The sequence below is a fragment of the Pagrus major genome, chromosome 23, assembly GCF_040436345.1.
Source record: "Pagrus major chromosome 23, Pma_NU_1.0".
Classification (NCBI taxonomy): domain Eukaryota; kingdom Metazoa; phylum Chordata; class Actinopteri; order Spariformes; family Sparidae; genus Pagrus; species Pagrus major.
This window is the reverse complement of record NC_133237.1, coordinates 24611624-24629341: the sequence shown is the minus strand read 5'-3', so window position 1 is coordinate 24629341 and position 17718 is coordinate 24611624. Positions and strand designations below refer to the sequence as shown.

At 43.7% G+C, this 17718-nt stretch overlaps 1 protein-coding gene across 1 annotated transcript; it reads right to left on the bottom strand.

Moving 5' to 3' along the window:
• Positions 1-2246: 2246 nt before the first annotated feature.
• On the bottom strand, positions 2247-17052 carry hs3st3b1a (heparan sulfate (glucosamine) 3-O-sulfotransferase 3B1a). Its single transcript, XM_073493787.1, has 2 exons — positions 16267-17052; positions 2247-4113 (listed from the first exon to the last, which is right to left on the bottom strand). Exons 1-2 carry the CDS (start codon positions 16749-16751, stop codon positions 3495-3497), a joined length of 1104 nt encoding a protein of 367 aa, XP_073349888.1. The 5' UTR covers positions 16752-17052; the 3' UTR covers positions 2247-3494.
• Between the last annotated feature and the right edge of the window lie 666 nt (positions 17053-17718).

Genomic DNA, 17718 nt, shown 5'->3' with positions numbered 1-17718 from the left:
CAACTACAGTAAACAGTAACAAATATTATACTTCTTTGTCACCAGGCTCCCTTAAAAAATCGCTCAATTTTGGGAGTTAGGAGACGTTGAAATGCTATGTATGACAAATTCAATTTAATTTGTGCCCTCTTGTAAATTCAGCATTGAATTCAAGACATTAAGTTGTTTTTGTCTTTGTTAAATGTGTCAGTTTGTTGCGGCATCGAAGAACCATCCTGTCTATAGCTGCCAAGTCTAAAGTCTCAGCTTCCACCTTTTAGCTGTTTGAACACACTGTTTTAACTGATTTTACCATTTTAACTAAATCTATGAAATAAGACATCATTTTATTGAAAGTAAACAGTAATAAATATTTGCTGCTTCGTGTCGCCCGCAGAGAAACCCCCAGACTTCCTTAATAAATCACAACATTTTGTGAGTTGCTGAGACGGGAGAAAGATGGTAAAATCAGGCCTCATAGTTGTTGCAACTAATTTCACATAAAGGCTTAATCAATAACATCACAGCGTGGCTTCAGGAGTAAAGTCCTTAATCACTGATTCAGGAGTGACTCAGCACACAATCGAGTGGATGAATTACCTGCAATCACTTCTGCAGAAAGACCAAACATGTTCACCTCACTTCCTGCATGACTGACATCTTGGCAGAAAACACAGACTTTTTCTTTGACATCATAATGAGGCTACAGTTCATCCTGCTGCCGAGCGCCCAAACTTCCGTACGTTCGTTCTCTAAACCAAACACTCTGCTGTCGTACGGTGTTTTATTTTGTTTCACTTTTATTGAGCCGCTCTGATTCTATTCCCCCGGTGGAAGCTGCCAAGTGGATGTGTGAAGTCGCTTGATGCTCAGAGCTGCCAGGTGTCTATTTTCCTTGTCTTCCCAACCTTCAAACAACAGCAGCCTCCCTTACAACAGCCTGGAGGGATGTGTGCTAACAGCTATTCCCCAGTTGGGAGCCTAGCAATTACAGCACCCCTCCTCTATCCCTGTAATTGCAAAGGGAGCTGCTTCCTGAGCGATCAGACAGCGAGCCTGCCACCAGGGAGACCGGCTTCATACACCCCTGGCAGCCCCAGGTAAATGAGGGTGTTTTTGTCGGGGAGTTAAATAAAGGTCGTTAATAGAACTGGGCGATTCGTATCTGGCCGTGACCTTTGGCTCTGCGGTTTGCTGTGCTGCATGATGGATGGGACAGGTCGAGCTCGAGGCCTAGTAAAGCAGAGCTGCATGACAAAACATATTGACAGAAGATATTAACTGTCTCTGGAATCAAAACAAATGTATGCATCGTGTAATTACGTGACTGAATATGGTGCCATCAGCAGCACAGTCAGCTCCACAAACAGGAAGTAGTACATCATGTCGACACATTCAAACAGCAGCTTGAAACCTGACCTCACTTCATATCGAGGAGTGTTAAGTGTCACCCAGGGACACGAAGGAATTCCAGTGTTTTTCACAATAACGTCTCTGCAGATGAGAAACCTGACACTGTGTTATGTGTTTGTGGGGGTCATGGCAACAAAACCCTCATCGTGGTGGCAGCAGGAGGGGCTGAGACAGCTAAAGGTAGTTAACAGTGCTGTGCTAATTAGCCCGTTAGCACAGTTAAGTGCAAGATGGTGAATTAGACGCAGCAGTGCACCTTTGCCTGCGGGGTTCCAGAAATCTGTTCAGGTAATGTGGTGCATTAAAGAGTCATACGAGTTCATTTAAAGGGACAGTTCATGCAAAAATCCTCATACATAATACACATCTTACCTGTCGTGCTGTTTATCCATCTAGATTGTTTTGGTGTGAGTTGCTGAGTTTTGGAAATATCGTTCCAGAAATCATGACACAGTTACTCAAGATAATCGGCAGACGTTCACGTAGGAACTATTTTCTTTCTACAATACTGAAACAACCGTATCAACGCGCAGAAGGAAGTGAGCATCTACATGGACGAGAGGCGATCAAGGCAGCGTGGGATGTAAACAGTAATGGCGTCCTCCTCGGCTATCTTAGTTAGCTTTGTTAGCTCGACTCGTCCACGTGGAGATGCACGTTTCCTTTATATATAATCAGACCCGACACTGTTAACAACAAGGTCTGTGGATTATCTTGAGTAAACAGGTCATGGAAAAAACATAACACCAAAACAATCAAGAGGGATAAAAAGCACAACGTAAAACAACATAAACCAGTCAGTGTGTTTCTAATACAGTGCAGTAAATATGGCTGAAGCAAAAGATGGGAAACTGTTTATGATTTTGGTAAAACATTTTTATTTCTTACTTCATAAAATCGACACGACTGCACCTTTTAATCCACTTCTCACCTGTCTAACCTGCTTCATTTTCACTTTGTAAAGCATACAGCATAGTAGTGCCTCGACAGCGGGGTCGCAGTACATCATTATGGAACGACGTCTGTTAAAATGCTGACGAGTGTTTCTTTTATAACGGTTGACTAAAACTCAACCATGCATGAAATTTAAATTAAGATATTTTGGTCCGAGGATTGTTTATTTGAATTCTCTTCAGCTGCGACGGAAAATAAACTAGATAAAGATTTAGAGGAAGCTTATTTTCTGTCATCATCATGGATAAGGGCATCATTAACACACCTCGTGTCACCTGTGGTGAAGCTGTACAGGATGATCAATGGGAGCCATTTCAGGACAGATCGATGAATGCGATTAAGCCATATGAATAATTTTCTTTTTGAAAAAGAGCATTAACTGATCAGGCGTTATGAAGCCTACGCAGCAAGTTTTTCGGATAAAAACATCCCGAAGTATCGTGACAGGACCCTCTATTGGATCCAAATCAACATTCCTTTGTAGAAACGGTATAAATAGTGGTTAAGTCAAAATATTGCAGTGGAAATTTGTATTATTATATTAACTTGAAGTTGGCTCAAGGGTCAACCATAAACTTACGACCATTAATGGATCCATGTTTTATTACGCTGCTCCAGAGATCAAGGCAGTGCCATCACTCAGGTCTAATTGACATGATGAGGAGCTATTACTGTATTGATCCACCTGGCAAGTGGCACTGGATCAGCTGAGGCCCGTATCGACCTGACTAAGTGGGTCCACAGACCTCTGAGGGTCAGGCAAATGTTAAGGGGATATTAGCAGTTGTTTGTAAAGTTGGATCTCATTCAGTTTAAGGTGAAGTGAGAGCAGCATTTGGAAAAAAAAAAAGTCGAAGGAGGAGATATCCACTCGAAGCCAAGGGGAAAGAAAAACAAAAAAAGGACACCGACCCTGCTCAGAATACCCGTAAAAACATTGTGCTTGTAGAAAAATGTTCATGAGAATTAAACCTGTGTGTGGCAGAGCATGAAGAAAACTGGTTAGGCAGCTTAGTGAGTTAATATCATAACAATAAATTATCATAAAATAGACTTCTGAACTTTTTACACACCACCAAATACTGTACAACAATATCTCTAGAGTGAGCAAATAAAAAACACAGATGAGGGACCAGCTGTCACATCTGTCAGTCCCAGCCAAAGTCATGACCAGTCATCTGGTAAAACTTGCTATTAAAGGGTTTATAGAAGTCCCTTAGCCTCTGCACCACCTCTGGGTCAATATTGGGATGGGTCCTGCCTTTGGTTTTGCCCAGGCAGTGCGGCTTGCTGTTCCCCTCGGGTCTCTTAAGGCAGGGGAAGCCCTTTGCGGGGTTAAAGTGGAAGTGCTTCTCCGTGACCACCCGCCTGAGTCCGAGAAAGTCCTGGACGCGAGCCATCTCACCCGCGGGGTCGCTTATCAAGCGCTCGCCGCTAACAAACAGCAGCTGCTCCATGGGGAAGTGCTGGAGCCAGCGCTCCAGGTGCTTGGCGTACATGCCGATCTGAACGGCGCTCCACGTGGTGTCGATCAGACCCGCCGACATGTTCTTAAAGGTCAGGCTCTCGAAGGACGGGATGTCCGGCTTCTTGGAGCGAGTCTGGGTGTAGTCGGAGATGGCCCGCGTGACGGGATCCCGGACAACTACGATGAGCTTTGTGTCTTTAGACATGGTGTAGATTCGAGCAGGGACCTCCTTGGTGACGTAGTAGCTGGGGGTCTTCTCCATGGTCAGCTGGCCCTCTGATGACTTTGGCATCAATTCCCTGCAAACGACACAAAAACACAGATTTACATGTGCGCTGCAGGCACAAAAACAACCCTATTCATCTTCATAATGCCAGCTAACAACTTTCAAAAGCTCCCCATACAGGAAGACGAGGTTTCCACTGACACAGGAGCTCTGTGGCAGGTTTAAAGCCCTGTCAGGCAGGAGCAAGTCAATCATCATCAAGGAGACAATTGTAGACATCACCAGCAACATTAGGAGAGTCTGTGAGTGTACCCAAAGTGACAGGAAGTGGTAGGTAGAGCGAGAGTCCTTTCAATCATCCCTGATTGTATGTGTACACAATACACAGTTCGTGGCATGTTCTGAACCCAAACCCTGAAGGAAGACGTTCATCATCCTGCTGCTGCATTTAATCTACCTAAAGACCTCAATCCTCTTTAAAAAGCCCGCAATCCTCACATTGAAATATTCCACACCTTCATTACATTACACAAAGGGCGGTTTAGCTGTGAATAGGCGGTATTATGCTTCTTAATGTCATGCCACGGCTGCACCTTCCTCCTCATAGTTGTCAGTAATTTTGAGTCAGATGTGAGGGGTTTGGAGAAGGCGTCCATTCCTGGGGAGAAAAATGCAAAGCTCTGGAGCTGTCTGTTCCCATAACTGCATATTCTCCCTGACCCTGGACGGCTCCGGTTGATCATAATATAGCCTGTTAACTGCAGCCCCGACTGGATAATGGCTAAAGTGAGCCAAGGGGGATTAGGACTAAGCCAAACACGCCAGAGCATTAGAGGCTGGTTGACTGCCTCGTTGGCTGGCTCGTCTCTGCAGGGAGAGGAGGAGAGATACGTGGCCACGACGATGAGCATTTAATCCATGAAGAAATACAAGCGATGGACACGATAACACAAACTCCTGTACCGCTAGTGCAACACAAAGTTACAGTTTGTGAGAGAGTGTCAGAGGAGCGTTCACTCAGCTCTGTGAAACATTTAATGGGTGCAGTTTGAGGTTGTGTTGCATCACAACACTGCATTTCATATGAAAATGTTCAACAACATTTCTCTCTTAAATGTAGTTGAGTATAAAGAAGCAGAAAATGCACAAAGTAAAGAACAAGTCAGTCAAAGTTGTTCTGAAGTTCAGTACTTCAGTAAAAGTACGTATATTAGATCGGGCGGGACTTGTCATCCGTCACCCTTGCGATCCAGAAGCTGGTTCTGCTCATGTCTTCCCCGAGCTTTACCAGACAGAAGCTCTCGTAACAGAGACGCAGCAGCAGATTGTTTGCAAAGTCAGCTCTCTGTTACCATGGCGTTAGCTAACTTCAATCAAAACCACCCTGTGGCGTAATTTTCTCTCACCGGACAAACACTTCAACCTTATACATCAGCCTTTATATAAACGTGGGGAGTTTTACTCCCTGATATTAGTATCGACATCGGCCCCCCAAAAAACAAGTAAGCTCTGATTGCAGACGTTTTATAATTGCACTTGATCGATCTGATGTTTGTTGTATATAAACTCATCGACAGTTTAATCCCAGTTAAATACAATTATAAACTTTTCACTAGCTGTGAACACTTTGAATCAAACGTGTAGCTGCTTGCTTCCAGTATTAATTATGGAGGTGCTTCGGATGCTTGTGAACACAACATGACTTCATATGGTGTTTTTGTTGCCCCACACAGAAGCATTGAGGAGATTAATTTATTAACTACAGCAGAACACACTGTTTGGTCCCTGCAGTCCCTGATATGTATGAATATCACATACTGGTGCAACAAATGTCTTGAGTGCAGGAGCAGTGACTTTCTGCTGTATGTGAGGATAAGCCCAGATGTGATGTCACAAGCCTCCAGCGTACCCCATGCTGGTTTAAGTTCGTCACTCTTGAATTATTACAGTGTTCGGTAATATTGTCATGTTTTGATTGTGAGCGGTTGATCTAAAATGGAACAACGGGGAAGCGGAGGAGCCGCGTCATTAAAGTGATCACAATAATTTCCAACCATCTGTTGGTACACGCACAAGGAGCTTCAATATTCCTCTCCAAACCCAGCAGCTTTCATCTTACAAATTGATGTGGTGGAAACGAGCCGAGGACGCTCTGGAAGATTTAGGACTGTGGGGGGAAAAAAGCTGTTGTGATGGGAAAAGTAGGCATCAACCACACCTCATTACTGCCATACAAACACACACAGGGCTGTCTTCCTTATGCAGTTTCATCACCTGTGTCACCTGCTCTTTCCTTCCTTTCTATGGAAGCCACGAGGTCTCGCACATTTATTCCACTTTTCCCTGCCTCAGAGCCTCAGCCACCGTTCAATGTGGTAGAAAAACCACAAACCTAATCAAGGTAATAGGTGCAAGAGACTCAAACAGCTCTATAAGAACCCCCCTGCAATTATCTGCAGCATCTATTGGATACACAGCGCTGTAGGCCTTTTTCGCGGTTCCTCGAGGGACACGAAAACTTACTACCAATCAAACTTTCCACTTAGTCCCCGAGCAAAACAATCTGTGTGAGAAACACATGCATTATTCATCTTAGCCGAGACAGAGCAAGGGGAGAGCGTCTCTGACGAGCGAGAGAGTCGCCTTAGGGGGGCAGATGTAGCAAGCTTTCACAATTTGTTCTGCTTAATAAACAATGTCGCCTGGAACCAATAGGTTTCTGTGCATCCTCATCTATCAATCAGCCGCGCAAAGGCGTCATCAGCGAGCTGCAAGAGAATTGGAAAAAAAAAAAAAGTCCTGTCTCTTGAGTTGAGTCGCAGCGCGCTGACTTTTGCCCCTTCATGAATTTTGCATGTTTGACTTCATAAAGCTCGAAAACGCTGCTTCACTCTCAAACTGCAGCGTCTAAGTGGGCTCTAAATGTATTCTCAAAGTCGTAAAGCAAAGAGTCTGAGCTTTGGGGGAATTTTCTACCTATAATTGCCGCACTAGAAATAAATCTATATTGATGCTTCTGCATGCACACAAACATCCTCTGCCCTCTAACCTGTCCTGTTAAACTGGCAGGAGAACAGCAGGGCTGAGGAGATAACGGTGGGAGGCAGAGAGGAAGGAGATAAAGCGAGAGAGGAAGGAGTAAAGGGAGGATTAGATGGAATCAGGTGGAGGATGGAGACGGTGGAGGATGACCCCCACTGACCCAGAAGCCTAAGTCCAAATTTTAAGTCACCGGCGACTTTAAACGCTGTGTGTGCATCCTGTAGCAGCCGGACAGCGACCTACAGACAGATATTAAAGAAACAGTTCACCCAAGAATGAAAATGCGGTCATTATCCGTTCCCCCCCATGCCTATGGAAAGTCAGGTGAAGTTTCATAGTCCACAAAACATTTCTGGAGCTTCACAACAAAACAACGTTGTGGCGTTCTCCTAAACAACTGAAGTAGATGAGGACAGTTGTTTTAAAACTAGAGCGCAAACCTCCACCAAGTCCCACCTGTCCCCTTAATCCACAATAAAATGTCTCATACTCACTCATAGGTACCAGCCACCTCAATACTGTATGCCTGCTTCTTTTCATCAAGATCCCTGAATTATTACCTGAGAAATTAATGAAAATGTGAACACCCTATCTTACATATTAAAAAAAATGTATACGGATCCACACCAAAAGTTACTGGGGTCTATTCTGGGCCGAGATCCATCCACCATGCGAGTTTCGTGGGAATCTGTTCAGTACTTTCTGTGTAATCCTGCTGACAAACCAACAAACCAACCAACAGATGAATCATAACCTCCTTGGCGAAGGTAAAAACTGAAAATGGCTCCACACAGCTCATCCTGCGTGATCCAAGTCTCTGGAGCCCTGCGATCCCGAAATGATTTAAAAAGATGTTATTTATATCCTTGCGCGCTAATGCTTTTAGCTTAGTTACTGAAGATTTTGGCTTAAAAAGGAGTGTAAATAAAGTTTTTTTTAAACTATTTTGGGGCTCCCAGAGACTTGGATTACTTCAGACAAGTAGTGTAGAGCAATTTTATGATGCTTTCTTTCTTTGTTTAGTTATTTACACCCTGTTTTAGCCTGAAATCTTCGCTGTAGCTTCTCAACTAAACACATTAGCGTCTGAAGTGCTTTAATAATGTTTAATAATGTCTTTTTCAAAACAATCTGAGATCTTGGGATTTTTCGAAGACTTGGATTACGCCTGGTTACGACAAGCTATACGAAGTCCCAGGCTTACTTCAGTTGTTTAGGAGAAAGCTACAACACAGTTTTACTGTGAAGCTCCAGTCTACGTTTTCATTTTTGGGTGAACTTTTCCTTTCAGTCACTTTCTAATGTAAATGCTGTGTGTTTTCCTGCAGCAGTAGCAGAAGATACACCACCCGTACTGCGACCCACAGACAGACAGATATTAATCCAGGTGGCGGTGTGTGTTGTGTTGTGTCTGCTGGGCAGTCAGGTGTGTCCATTAAACTGCCTGCTGGCGAGACGGCGTTTGAAAGCTGGTGCCTTGTTTACATTCACTGCTATCAGGAGGGCGGTTCAAAGGTAGGAATTTATAACGTCGCTGCGTGGATGATAACCCTCAGTCATGACTTCACCGAGTTAGGGAAACAAGTTCAGCGCTGGAAACTCCGACATGACTCACTGTTTCTTGTGGGACTCGGCTTGACTGACGCTAATTGGCGTCTATGTATATTTCAGCCTCTCAGACCGTGGTGACAAGCGACCGCTCCAGAAAAAAAAACCCTCAGCATTATCTAATGTCATGATGGGTTCTAATCTTAAAACCGAGAGAGGTCGAGCTACTGTGGGAGTCGTTCCGCTTCTCACAGACAGGATGAGAGGTGCTGGTATGTGGCCACTTATAATAATCAGACTGATATACCGTGAGATGAGTTCCAGACAGGTATCAAAGAGGAACGCATCTTCAGGGAAGGTGCTGTTCAGCCATCTTATCATGCGTGTGAAAGTCGTCGTCACCGCCGTTTACACTCAGGACCTCCATTATCTCAACAGCATTCCTGGACAACAATGATAGTGCAGAGAATGCCTTTCTCCCATCCTCCATTATTACTGTCAGTATGCAGAACTCAAGGCCACCTGGCTGTCTGATGGAGACAGGCCCAGTTTGAGGAGGAGGAGGAGGAGGAGGAGGAGGAACAGTGCATGAGCCATTCTGGTTTCTCTCACACAACTGTCAGCCTTACATTAACACATAACAGACCTGACAGTCAGTTGTTTATAGAGTCAGCGAGCACTTTGTAACAGGGCGGTGCTGCTGGGAAGAAACGTAAACCGACAACGCTGAGCCGATCACACGGGAGGGTTTTATACACTTTGTGCAAGTGATCGAACAGTTATCAGTAACGTGTTAGTACGTATACTAAGAGCCAATAGTTTTCTGTTTCTGTTACAGATTGATTTTGTCTCATCCTGTTTTTTTAGATGCCAGCTCAGAGGGACTCATCAACAGGTGTGACGCCGACTTTCAAGCTTAAATTAAAGAAACTACAAACATAAATGTAGGTTTTGTATATGAACCAGAATACTGTATGTTACCTTGGTCGGGAACCATCAGGGAGGTGCTGCACCAGTGACCTGATCTCCACTGACTTTACACCTCAGAGTCTGCTTACAGGAGCTCAGTCTGCTGGCTACTAGTGCGACTTTACTGGGGTTATCCACTGGAGCTTTTGGCCACGTCAATATGCATTTCCATTACCAGTTTTACTGTGCCAAGTTGGCCCGGGTTTGACCCTCTCTAGCGCCAAAGTGCGCCCGCCCCGCCTCCAAACAGGCCACCCATGACGACCCCCTTCTCTCCATCAAACGAGCAAGTGTTGCTAAACATGAGAGAAATGCGTTTTTTAAAAGTCTCTGCAGTAATTTTGTGTCTCCAGTGTCCTTGTTCGTGCTCTCAGATATCTGCTGTATTTCTGCTGTTTCATCATCTTCACTCTGAGCTGTTTTCACAAGTCGTGCTAAGTTACTGCTGCTGAAAACTAACTAAATAACAGGAGACTTTTATTGTGAAGAATTTATAGGAAATGAAACGTGTTGGTGGATATTTGTTGGCAACTGTTCTTCGATGGTACCGCTGGGAGAAGAAGCATTTACAGTCGCTCCTTTTACCGCTACACAAGCCTGTCATTAGTTAAAGACGCACCTTCAAGCAGGTAGTCCTGTTGTGATGGAAATGAAAATCCCTGCCAGCACATGTGGTTCTGTACCCCATGTTTCATAGCTGCACGCGCCTGAAACTCGGACCGAACTGTCGGAGGACGACTTGAATTGTGGGAAAAAAAGAAAAAGTATATGTCTGTTGTTCTGCTGCATCTGTCCAACAGTGTTAAAGGAGCGCAAATCAATACTAGCAGCAGTATTAACCAAGAGCCACAGGAAACTCTGAATGTGTGACAAAGAGACTCGAGTGAAAAAGCAAAGACACCAGCCGGCAGCTAAAACAACCTGAATTGATCGAACAAGGCCAAGTGAGCCGCTGTCAAGTTTCTCATAGAAATAAAGTGGTGGAGGAATTCAGAACGAACAAAGAGACAGAAGCTGCATTCAGAGAGAAAGTGAAAGAAACAGATACAGCCGAGAGAGACGAGAGAGGAGGCGACTACAGCTTATGTGGTTTATAATTATAAAGTTAAGACTTTTAAATGTGATAGAAAAAGCCAATTCTCTGCATGTATGTGTGGCTGTTTCCAACTTATATATCGCAGTTGGTACAATTAGATACTTCCCCTGCAGCAGCATGCTGGTCTGAGAGGATCAGCAAAAAGAAAACGAGACTTCAAAGAAGCAAAACAAAGATGGCCGAGGCAGATTGCAGCTCTCTAAAGTTGAAGAGAGAGAGACAGAAGCAGGAAACAGCACATTTTCTCTGAAGATACAACAAAAGAGTGCGATGAGGAAGTCAACAACTCGAGGGGATATAATGGAGTGAGCTTGTTTTGTTTCAGCGTTTCCAAAGTGCTGTAATAAGTGCTGTGGTTTGACAAATTGCCTCAAGCAGAAGCCCGGGGGGTTGTTGCAGCAAATTAAATCTTCCATCTACCAGACTGGGGAGGGGAGGTGCACATTATCAGTATTGACAACCTAGTGGACTCGTTCTAGGAAGGACGGCATCACTTTAGTCAAATCGGGAAGGAGAGAGAGGCTGCTTGACTTTCTGCAGGTTGAAATATCTCAGGAATGTTTGAAACAACAGCGTGAATTGTTTCTTTGAAGCATCTCATTATCGAACGCTCTCTTCCCCTTCTTTTTCCCGTCAGTGTGCTGACACATTAGTTTAATCCGGGGGATACCTATATCCAGAGTTTTCTCACTTACACCAAATCCCCCTGTGTCCTTGCAAAGAGCTGAAAACTGTCGAGTAAGCAAAAAAGCCACCAGCGGACTCAAACGAACCTACTCTTGGGAACTTTTCCATGCTGAGATCTCTGAAAGTCAACTTTCAGCCCCCCCAAAAAAGCTTTAAGTGTAGCGAGTCTTGGGCAGGTTCCAGTGAATGCTCTTTCCGATGAACTCCTGCTGGGCTTCGTCAAAGGGCACTTTCACCCTTCTGAGCACATTTGCATACAAAGTGAAGGCAGAGAAAACATGTTTCACACTAATTGTCTGCTCTTTTATTGTCAGGGTTAATGCAGACCCCGGGGGTCCTCGAGCATCCCCTTTCATTGAGCTCCATAATACTGTTGCGCTTTTCTAAAGACTCACTTTAAATTTACTGCCCTCTATCTGCCACTGGCCTGCAGTAAGCCTCCCTGGGGCTCTGAGGAGGATTACGCCGTCTTCTCTGACACCCTCAGTGAGTTAGTAAGAAGGCCGCTCATTGTTCTATATATGGAACCTCAGGAGGAAAACACAATTACAGCAATTATTCACATCTACTGTATAGAACCTAGAAGACCTTGATTTGAGCGTGCATTCAGTCGATGAGTTGTTAACCTGCCAAGATAAGACGTACGGGAGGAAGTTTTATTAAAGGAAGGAGGCGCACAATCGTCTGCCTGCGCCTCTTTCGCTGTATTGTGGTCGGTGTCCCGCTGAGCCAGGGGGGCCTCTCCTCTATGAGGGGCTCCGGCAGGATGGACACAGCGGACCTCCAAGCAGGATGGACACACCAATCACAGCGGATAAATAGTGCGGCACAACTCAATGCCACCACAGGAGCTGATAAGCCCACCCAGCGGACCGCTCCCCTCCCCAGGCTACTGCACGCCATTAGTCTGGGAGCGCTGAAGTGAAACATATGGGAAAACAAATCAACAAACACCTCCGTCTGCTCCCGGCTCATCTTCAAGACTCACTTCTGATAAGAGCTGCAATCATTAGGCGATCAAAAGAAAATTAATGGCTAAATGCTGTTGATCAATTAATTGTTTAAGTCATCTGACAAGTAAAAATAGCTAACATTTGCCTGGTTCGGCTTCTCAAATGTAGGAATTTGCTGCTGTTCTTCATCATTTATGATTCGAGTGAAGAGTCTTTGTGTTTTGGACTGTTAGTTGGACAACAGATGTCACTCTGAGCACCTTGTGATTTAAATTATGATGAGCATTTTTCGCATGTTTTGGCTTTTTATAGACTAAATAATTAATCTATAAACCATGAAAATACATTGCAGAGGCAGGACAAGAGAGGCATGAAGCGGCAGAGGCAAGTAGAGCCAGAATATTTTCACACTTAACTCTGTGAACTGAGGGTTTATTTTTTACCAACCTAGAGGTGACTGGAAGGAAAAACCCAGATGGTTTTGGTGAGAATTTACTTTGAGGCAATTAAGCTCCTCTTAGCTCAGTAAAAGAGAGAAACTTGAGGGTGTATAGTTGATTTTTTTTCTGTTTGGTAGATAAAGAGGCGTAAAAATATTTCCTTTCTTGAAATTTGATGAGTTTATTATGGCAAGCCGCTGCTGCATGCACAGGATGGGCCGGGACTAGCTCATTAGCATGCTAACTAGATACCTTTTCAACACACACAGACGTCTTTGGCCTTATCTTGCATATTCCCTCTTTAACAGGCTTCAAAAACGTGTGTGAGCGCTCATTCATGAAGTCCACATGTGTGTAAAAACTCATACATCCAACAGAGATGTGCTCCAGCCACCAAGCCATGCAAAAGGTGTCCTCAGAGCTCCACTAAATGATCATTAAGGGTGGACTCGGTGTCACGGCGCTCTGCTGTATGGGGTCAATCTGTAGCACGGCGCTCTCACTGTGACAACTCAAGCCAAGTTGTTTTAATTAGCGCGATCACCTCTGTGGGAAGCAGGAGCCTTCATTATACACGTCTCAAGATGAAACAGGTTCCCACATTCACTAGCTGCTTGTTTGGTATGCAGTTTCCTCTGCGAACACGAAGCGGCCACGTCTCAATTACACACAACGGCTTCCTCGAGACGGTTACTTGCATCAGCATTTCATTTTATTCATACATCGCCTGCTTGTGCATCAATTGTGGATCGTAAAAAAACAGCAGGAAGACTTGAAGTAAAGAGATCTTCGAGCACAAGTTGCTCAGTTCTGCAGAGATGGACAAAAGATCATTCTTTACAGGCCGATCATCCAAAACAAATGTCCTAAACCTGTCCGGAAATGCTTAAAGGAGCTTAAGCGAGAAGTCCTTTGAACAATGCTTCACTTAACCTATTGTAGCTGTATGGAGCCAGCTTTGAAAAACAGTGTCTAGATCCTTTTGACATCGTCTTGTTAATCCCTCCGCTCAGCCAAATGGACACTTGAAACAGCAGCATCTCTTATTATCTCTTATTCACAATGTGGTCGCTCTGATCTGAAGCGTTCAATGCCACACCATTTCCGGGGAACATTCGGGGATACATAAAAGATCGCTCATTTCCAGGAATAAATCGTGCTTGTCGTTAATTTCCACTAAGAGGAGCAAGTTGTGTAATAATGCAGCTGAGTCAACAGTAAAGAGCTTTCATATTGAGATGTAACGTACAAGGACAACAGTTGCCAAGGCAGAGGATACAATAAAATGTTGAAGGTGTGAGCAGCCTCAGATCCCTGATCTCCGCCTTTGACACTGACGTCTTTTTGGATCTGAGATCAAAACAAATTGCTGCGGCTGAATCAATGCTCCTCATGATCTTGAATCCAGCTCCTGGTTGCTCAAGGAAGACAGCATGATGTAACTTGCTGACTCCTAACCATAAACCATGAGACGTTTCTTTGAACTGCGTCCAGAATTCAGGTCGAATTTAAACAGAAGCTCTGCGTTATCTTTTTTTTTCTCTACCTGTTGGCCCCTTCTTGTCAGAAGGCCACAGCAGATCTAGATCCAAGGTGTAGATCCAGATGTGGGAAAAATTCCAGGAACTCTCAGACTGAAGGTCGAGCAAACAGGCAGAAAATCGATTGTGCTTTCAAAACGAACACGACAAACAACGCCACTGCAAACAGAAGGTTTAATGCTTTATGTAAGTGCTGCTATGTAGCGTTGACTGCCACGACCTGTACCATCAGGTACAACTGTGAGGTATTTTATCAAGTTTTTCCATTTTCTGCTACTTTAAACTTCCACTCCACAAGGCAAATATTGTACTTTTTCCTCTGCTGCATTTATTTGACACCTTTAGTGACTAGTTAAACTAAATTCCCATCTCGAGTTGGGAATGAGACTTAGAAAATCTACGATGTGAAAAAAACTACAATCTACAAATTTGAGGTTTTTTTTCTGCAGTCAGATTAAAAAACAAAGAAACACTGATTTCAATAATCAGAATAATGCTGAATACAGGATCCAATAGGCTGATTGGGCAGTATATACATATATGTGATGTATGTATAATTTACTTTTAATACTACAGTACAATTTACTATCAGACACCGTAAATACAGGACAATATGCTAGTGGGAAGTGGGCCACCGCGGAGGAACAACACCCCGTAGAATACCGGTATTGTACAGGTAACATTAGCTTGCAAGCTATCAAAGCTTAGCTTACTGATTAGCTAAGATCCAGTAGTGCAAGAGAGCCAGTAAGTAGGCTAATGCTACATTAAGCTAACTGCAGTGCTGCAGGAAATATATCGCTAGTAAATAACTTTTAATATCAAAGACTTTTACTCAAGTACGAGGCCTGTATAGTAATTATTATTATTATTATTATTGTTATTATTATATATTATTATTACAGCGTGATGTTTTTACTTTAACTCAAGTGTGACCACTGGGTACTTTTTACAACACTTCTGCAGAGATGTGATTGCACCTGCAGTTGTTAAAAGGATTTAGTGGTTAAATCTAGTGATGTGGTTGTGATTTGCAACTAACTGAACACCCCTTGTGCTTGATTTGTCCATCCTGGGCCACCGTAGAAACAAGATGTGAGACTGTGTAGATATTAAAGGCTCATTCTGAGATCACAGAAACACAAAGATTTGTTAGTTTCAGGTGATTTTACACCAATAAATGCATAATTATGAATATTACATTTATTTGCTGATGATGTTATACTTTATATCTGCCTACATCCTGAACACTGGATCTTTAAAAATGTCAAATCAGGTCACACTCATCAGCTTATCAGCTGTTTTATTGGCTCAGCTTCAGTGTCCTCTCTCTTGATAACAGCATATCAATATGTAACAGTTCACTGTGAATTTTATAAACTGACATAAATGAAATTAAAGTCACGGCACGTACGATATTTTAAAAAATCCGGCAGCAGCAGGATCATTTCACTCGCTTGTTTCAGTTACAAAACTACTCACTTTAATTGCATTTCACACTTCATTACTTCATCTTCTCACTTTCTCTGATCTTATTATCTAATCTCTTCCCAGGAAAGTAGTGAACATATCAGTTGATCTCACAGCTGATAATCACATCTTTCTGTTCTCTTTGCTGTTGCAGACAGTGTTGTGAGACTAAAAGCACCTTGTCAAGATGATAATCATGTAGCTGGGGTGTAATGTTAGTTTAAAGGACACGTGAGGACGGACTGTTAAAGGAGCCAAGGCAGATAGAAACATTAGACTCGGTTGGCAGATGAAAAAGCTGCATGAGTTGGTGTTTTTGTAATTTTTAGAGGAAGAGGAAGATTTTTTTGTGTTTTTATTCTGGGTCAACCACAGCCAAGAGTTTTACCTCCATAACTACATGAGATGCCTTTGAGCAAGGCATCAGAAGTGTACAAAATGAAGCATCCCTCTCCCTGAGATATCAGATGGGTGTCGTACCTGTACCACTCCAGCCCCTTGTCGTAGTTGCGGTCGAAGAAGTGCGGCTCCGCTCCCACCGCCCTGATGTCCGGATGCAGCCGCAGGAACTCCAGCAGCGCCCGGGTCCCTCCCTTCTTCACCCCGATGATGATCGCCTGGGGCAACTTTTTACTTTCCGACTCATTGAGGAAACCTGACATGGCATTATCATCCAACGCCTTCGCCTCGCCTCTGATTTCATCCCACTCCTCTCCCCTGCTGTCCAAATCGTTCTCGTTGTTCAGGAGGTCCCTGGACGCACCGAGAGAGGAGCCCCGGCTGTCAACCTCCGCGTCGCTCTCGTGTCTGTACGCCAGGTTGGGCACCGTGGAGCAGTAGCCGACGCAGCAGTAGATCATGTAGACCCAGAGGGACAGCATGATGCAGAACACGAAGAGTTTGTTTTTCACGTGGGATGATGATGGCACAACATGTAGGCTGTGTAGGATCGGACTATATTCCATAGGACCGCCGTGGAAAAGTTATACTCCGGTGAAGAGGCATGTTGGCAGCGGGCGCATCACTCCTCAGCCATGACGCGAATCCTGGAGCACCGGTGCGTAATTCTCCCCAAATCCTCCTCCACCTCCGACCTCCAACCTCCTGCTTCAACTCCAGCTCTGCTCGAGAAGCAGGGTTAATGTTTTTAATTCTTGACAGAAACAAAAATGTGAAAATAAAAAATAAACAGAGCGAGTGAAGATCTCTCCAGGTGAGCGACACGCGCGTCAGGGAGCGGGCTTGTCTCCCATCACTTGCTCTGAGTGTGTGAGCGCGCACACAGCAGCACCAAGTTATCTACAGCCGACAGCAGCGACAAGCGCGAGGCAATGTGATGAAGGCACTTCCGGTAGAGCCCTTCAAAGTAAAACTGTTGAGCCTGTAGCAAAGAAATGACAAAAGAAAATGACAAATAATACCCAAAACGTGGTAAATGAACACATCTTTTTTTTTGTTTTTATATAGTCTTTTCATACATGCATAAATTCCATTAAATAACCACCATGACTTCACTTTATTCCTACAGAATAAACAAATTAAGATCATTTTCATTAGTCGATAAAATGTTGAAAAATGTCGATCAGTATTCCCTAAAACCCAACATGACGTCTCCAACCCAAACATATTCATTTTACTGTCAAAGAAACCAGAAAATGTTCACATTTAAGAAGCTGACTCAGAGAATTTTGCCTTTTTCCCCCTAGAAAATTACTCAAACTGATAAATCGATAATAAAAATAGTTGGCGATTAATTTAACAGCTGAAAACTAAACAATCAATCAAATAATTGTTGCAGCTCTAATGTCAATTACACTTATTAAGAAGTAGACAAAGAAAAACTAGTGATACAATATGGTTATAATAGCAAATTTATCAAATTTATATCAAAATAATTGGCGATTAAATTAATAGTTGACAGCTAATTGATTA

Bases quoted from the DNA above. Each gene is read 5' to 3' on its own strand.
- hs3st3b1a (XM_073493787.1), bottom strand. From the start codon at position 16,751: ATGGAATATAGTCCGATCCTACACAGCCTACATGTTGTGCCATCATCA. The intron at 4,114-16,266 runs GTACGACACCCA...TGTCGTTTGCAG, and splicing joins AAGGGGCTGGAGTGGTACAG to GGAATTGATGCCAAAGTCAT.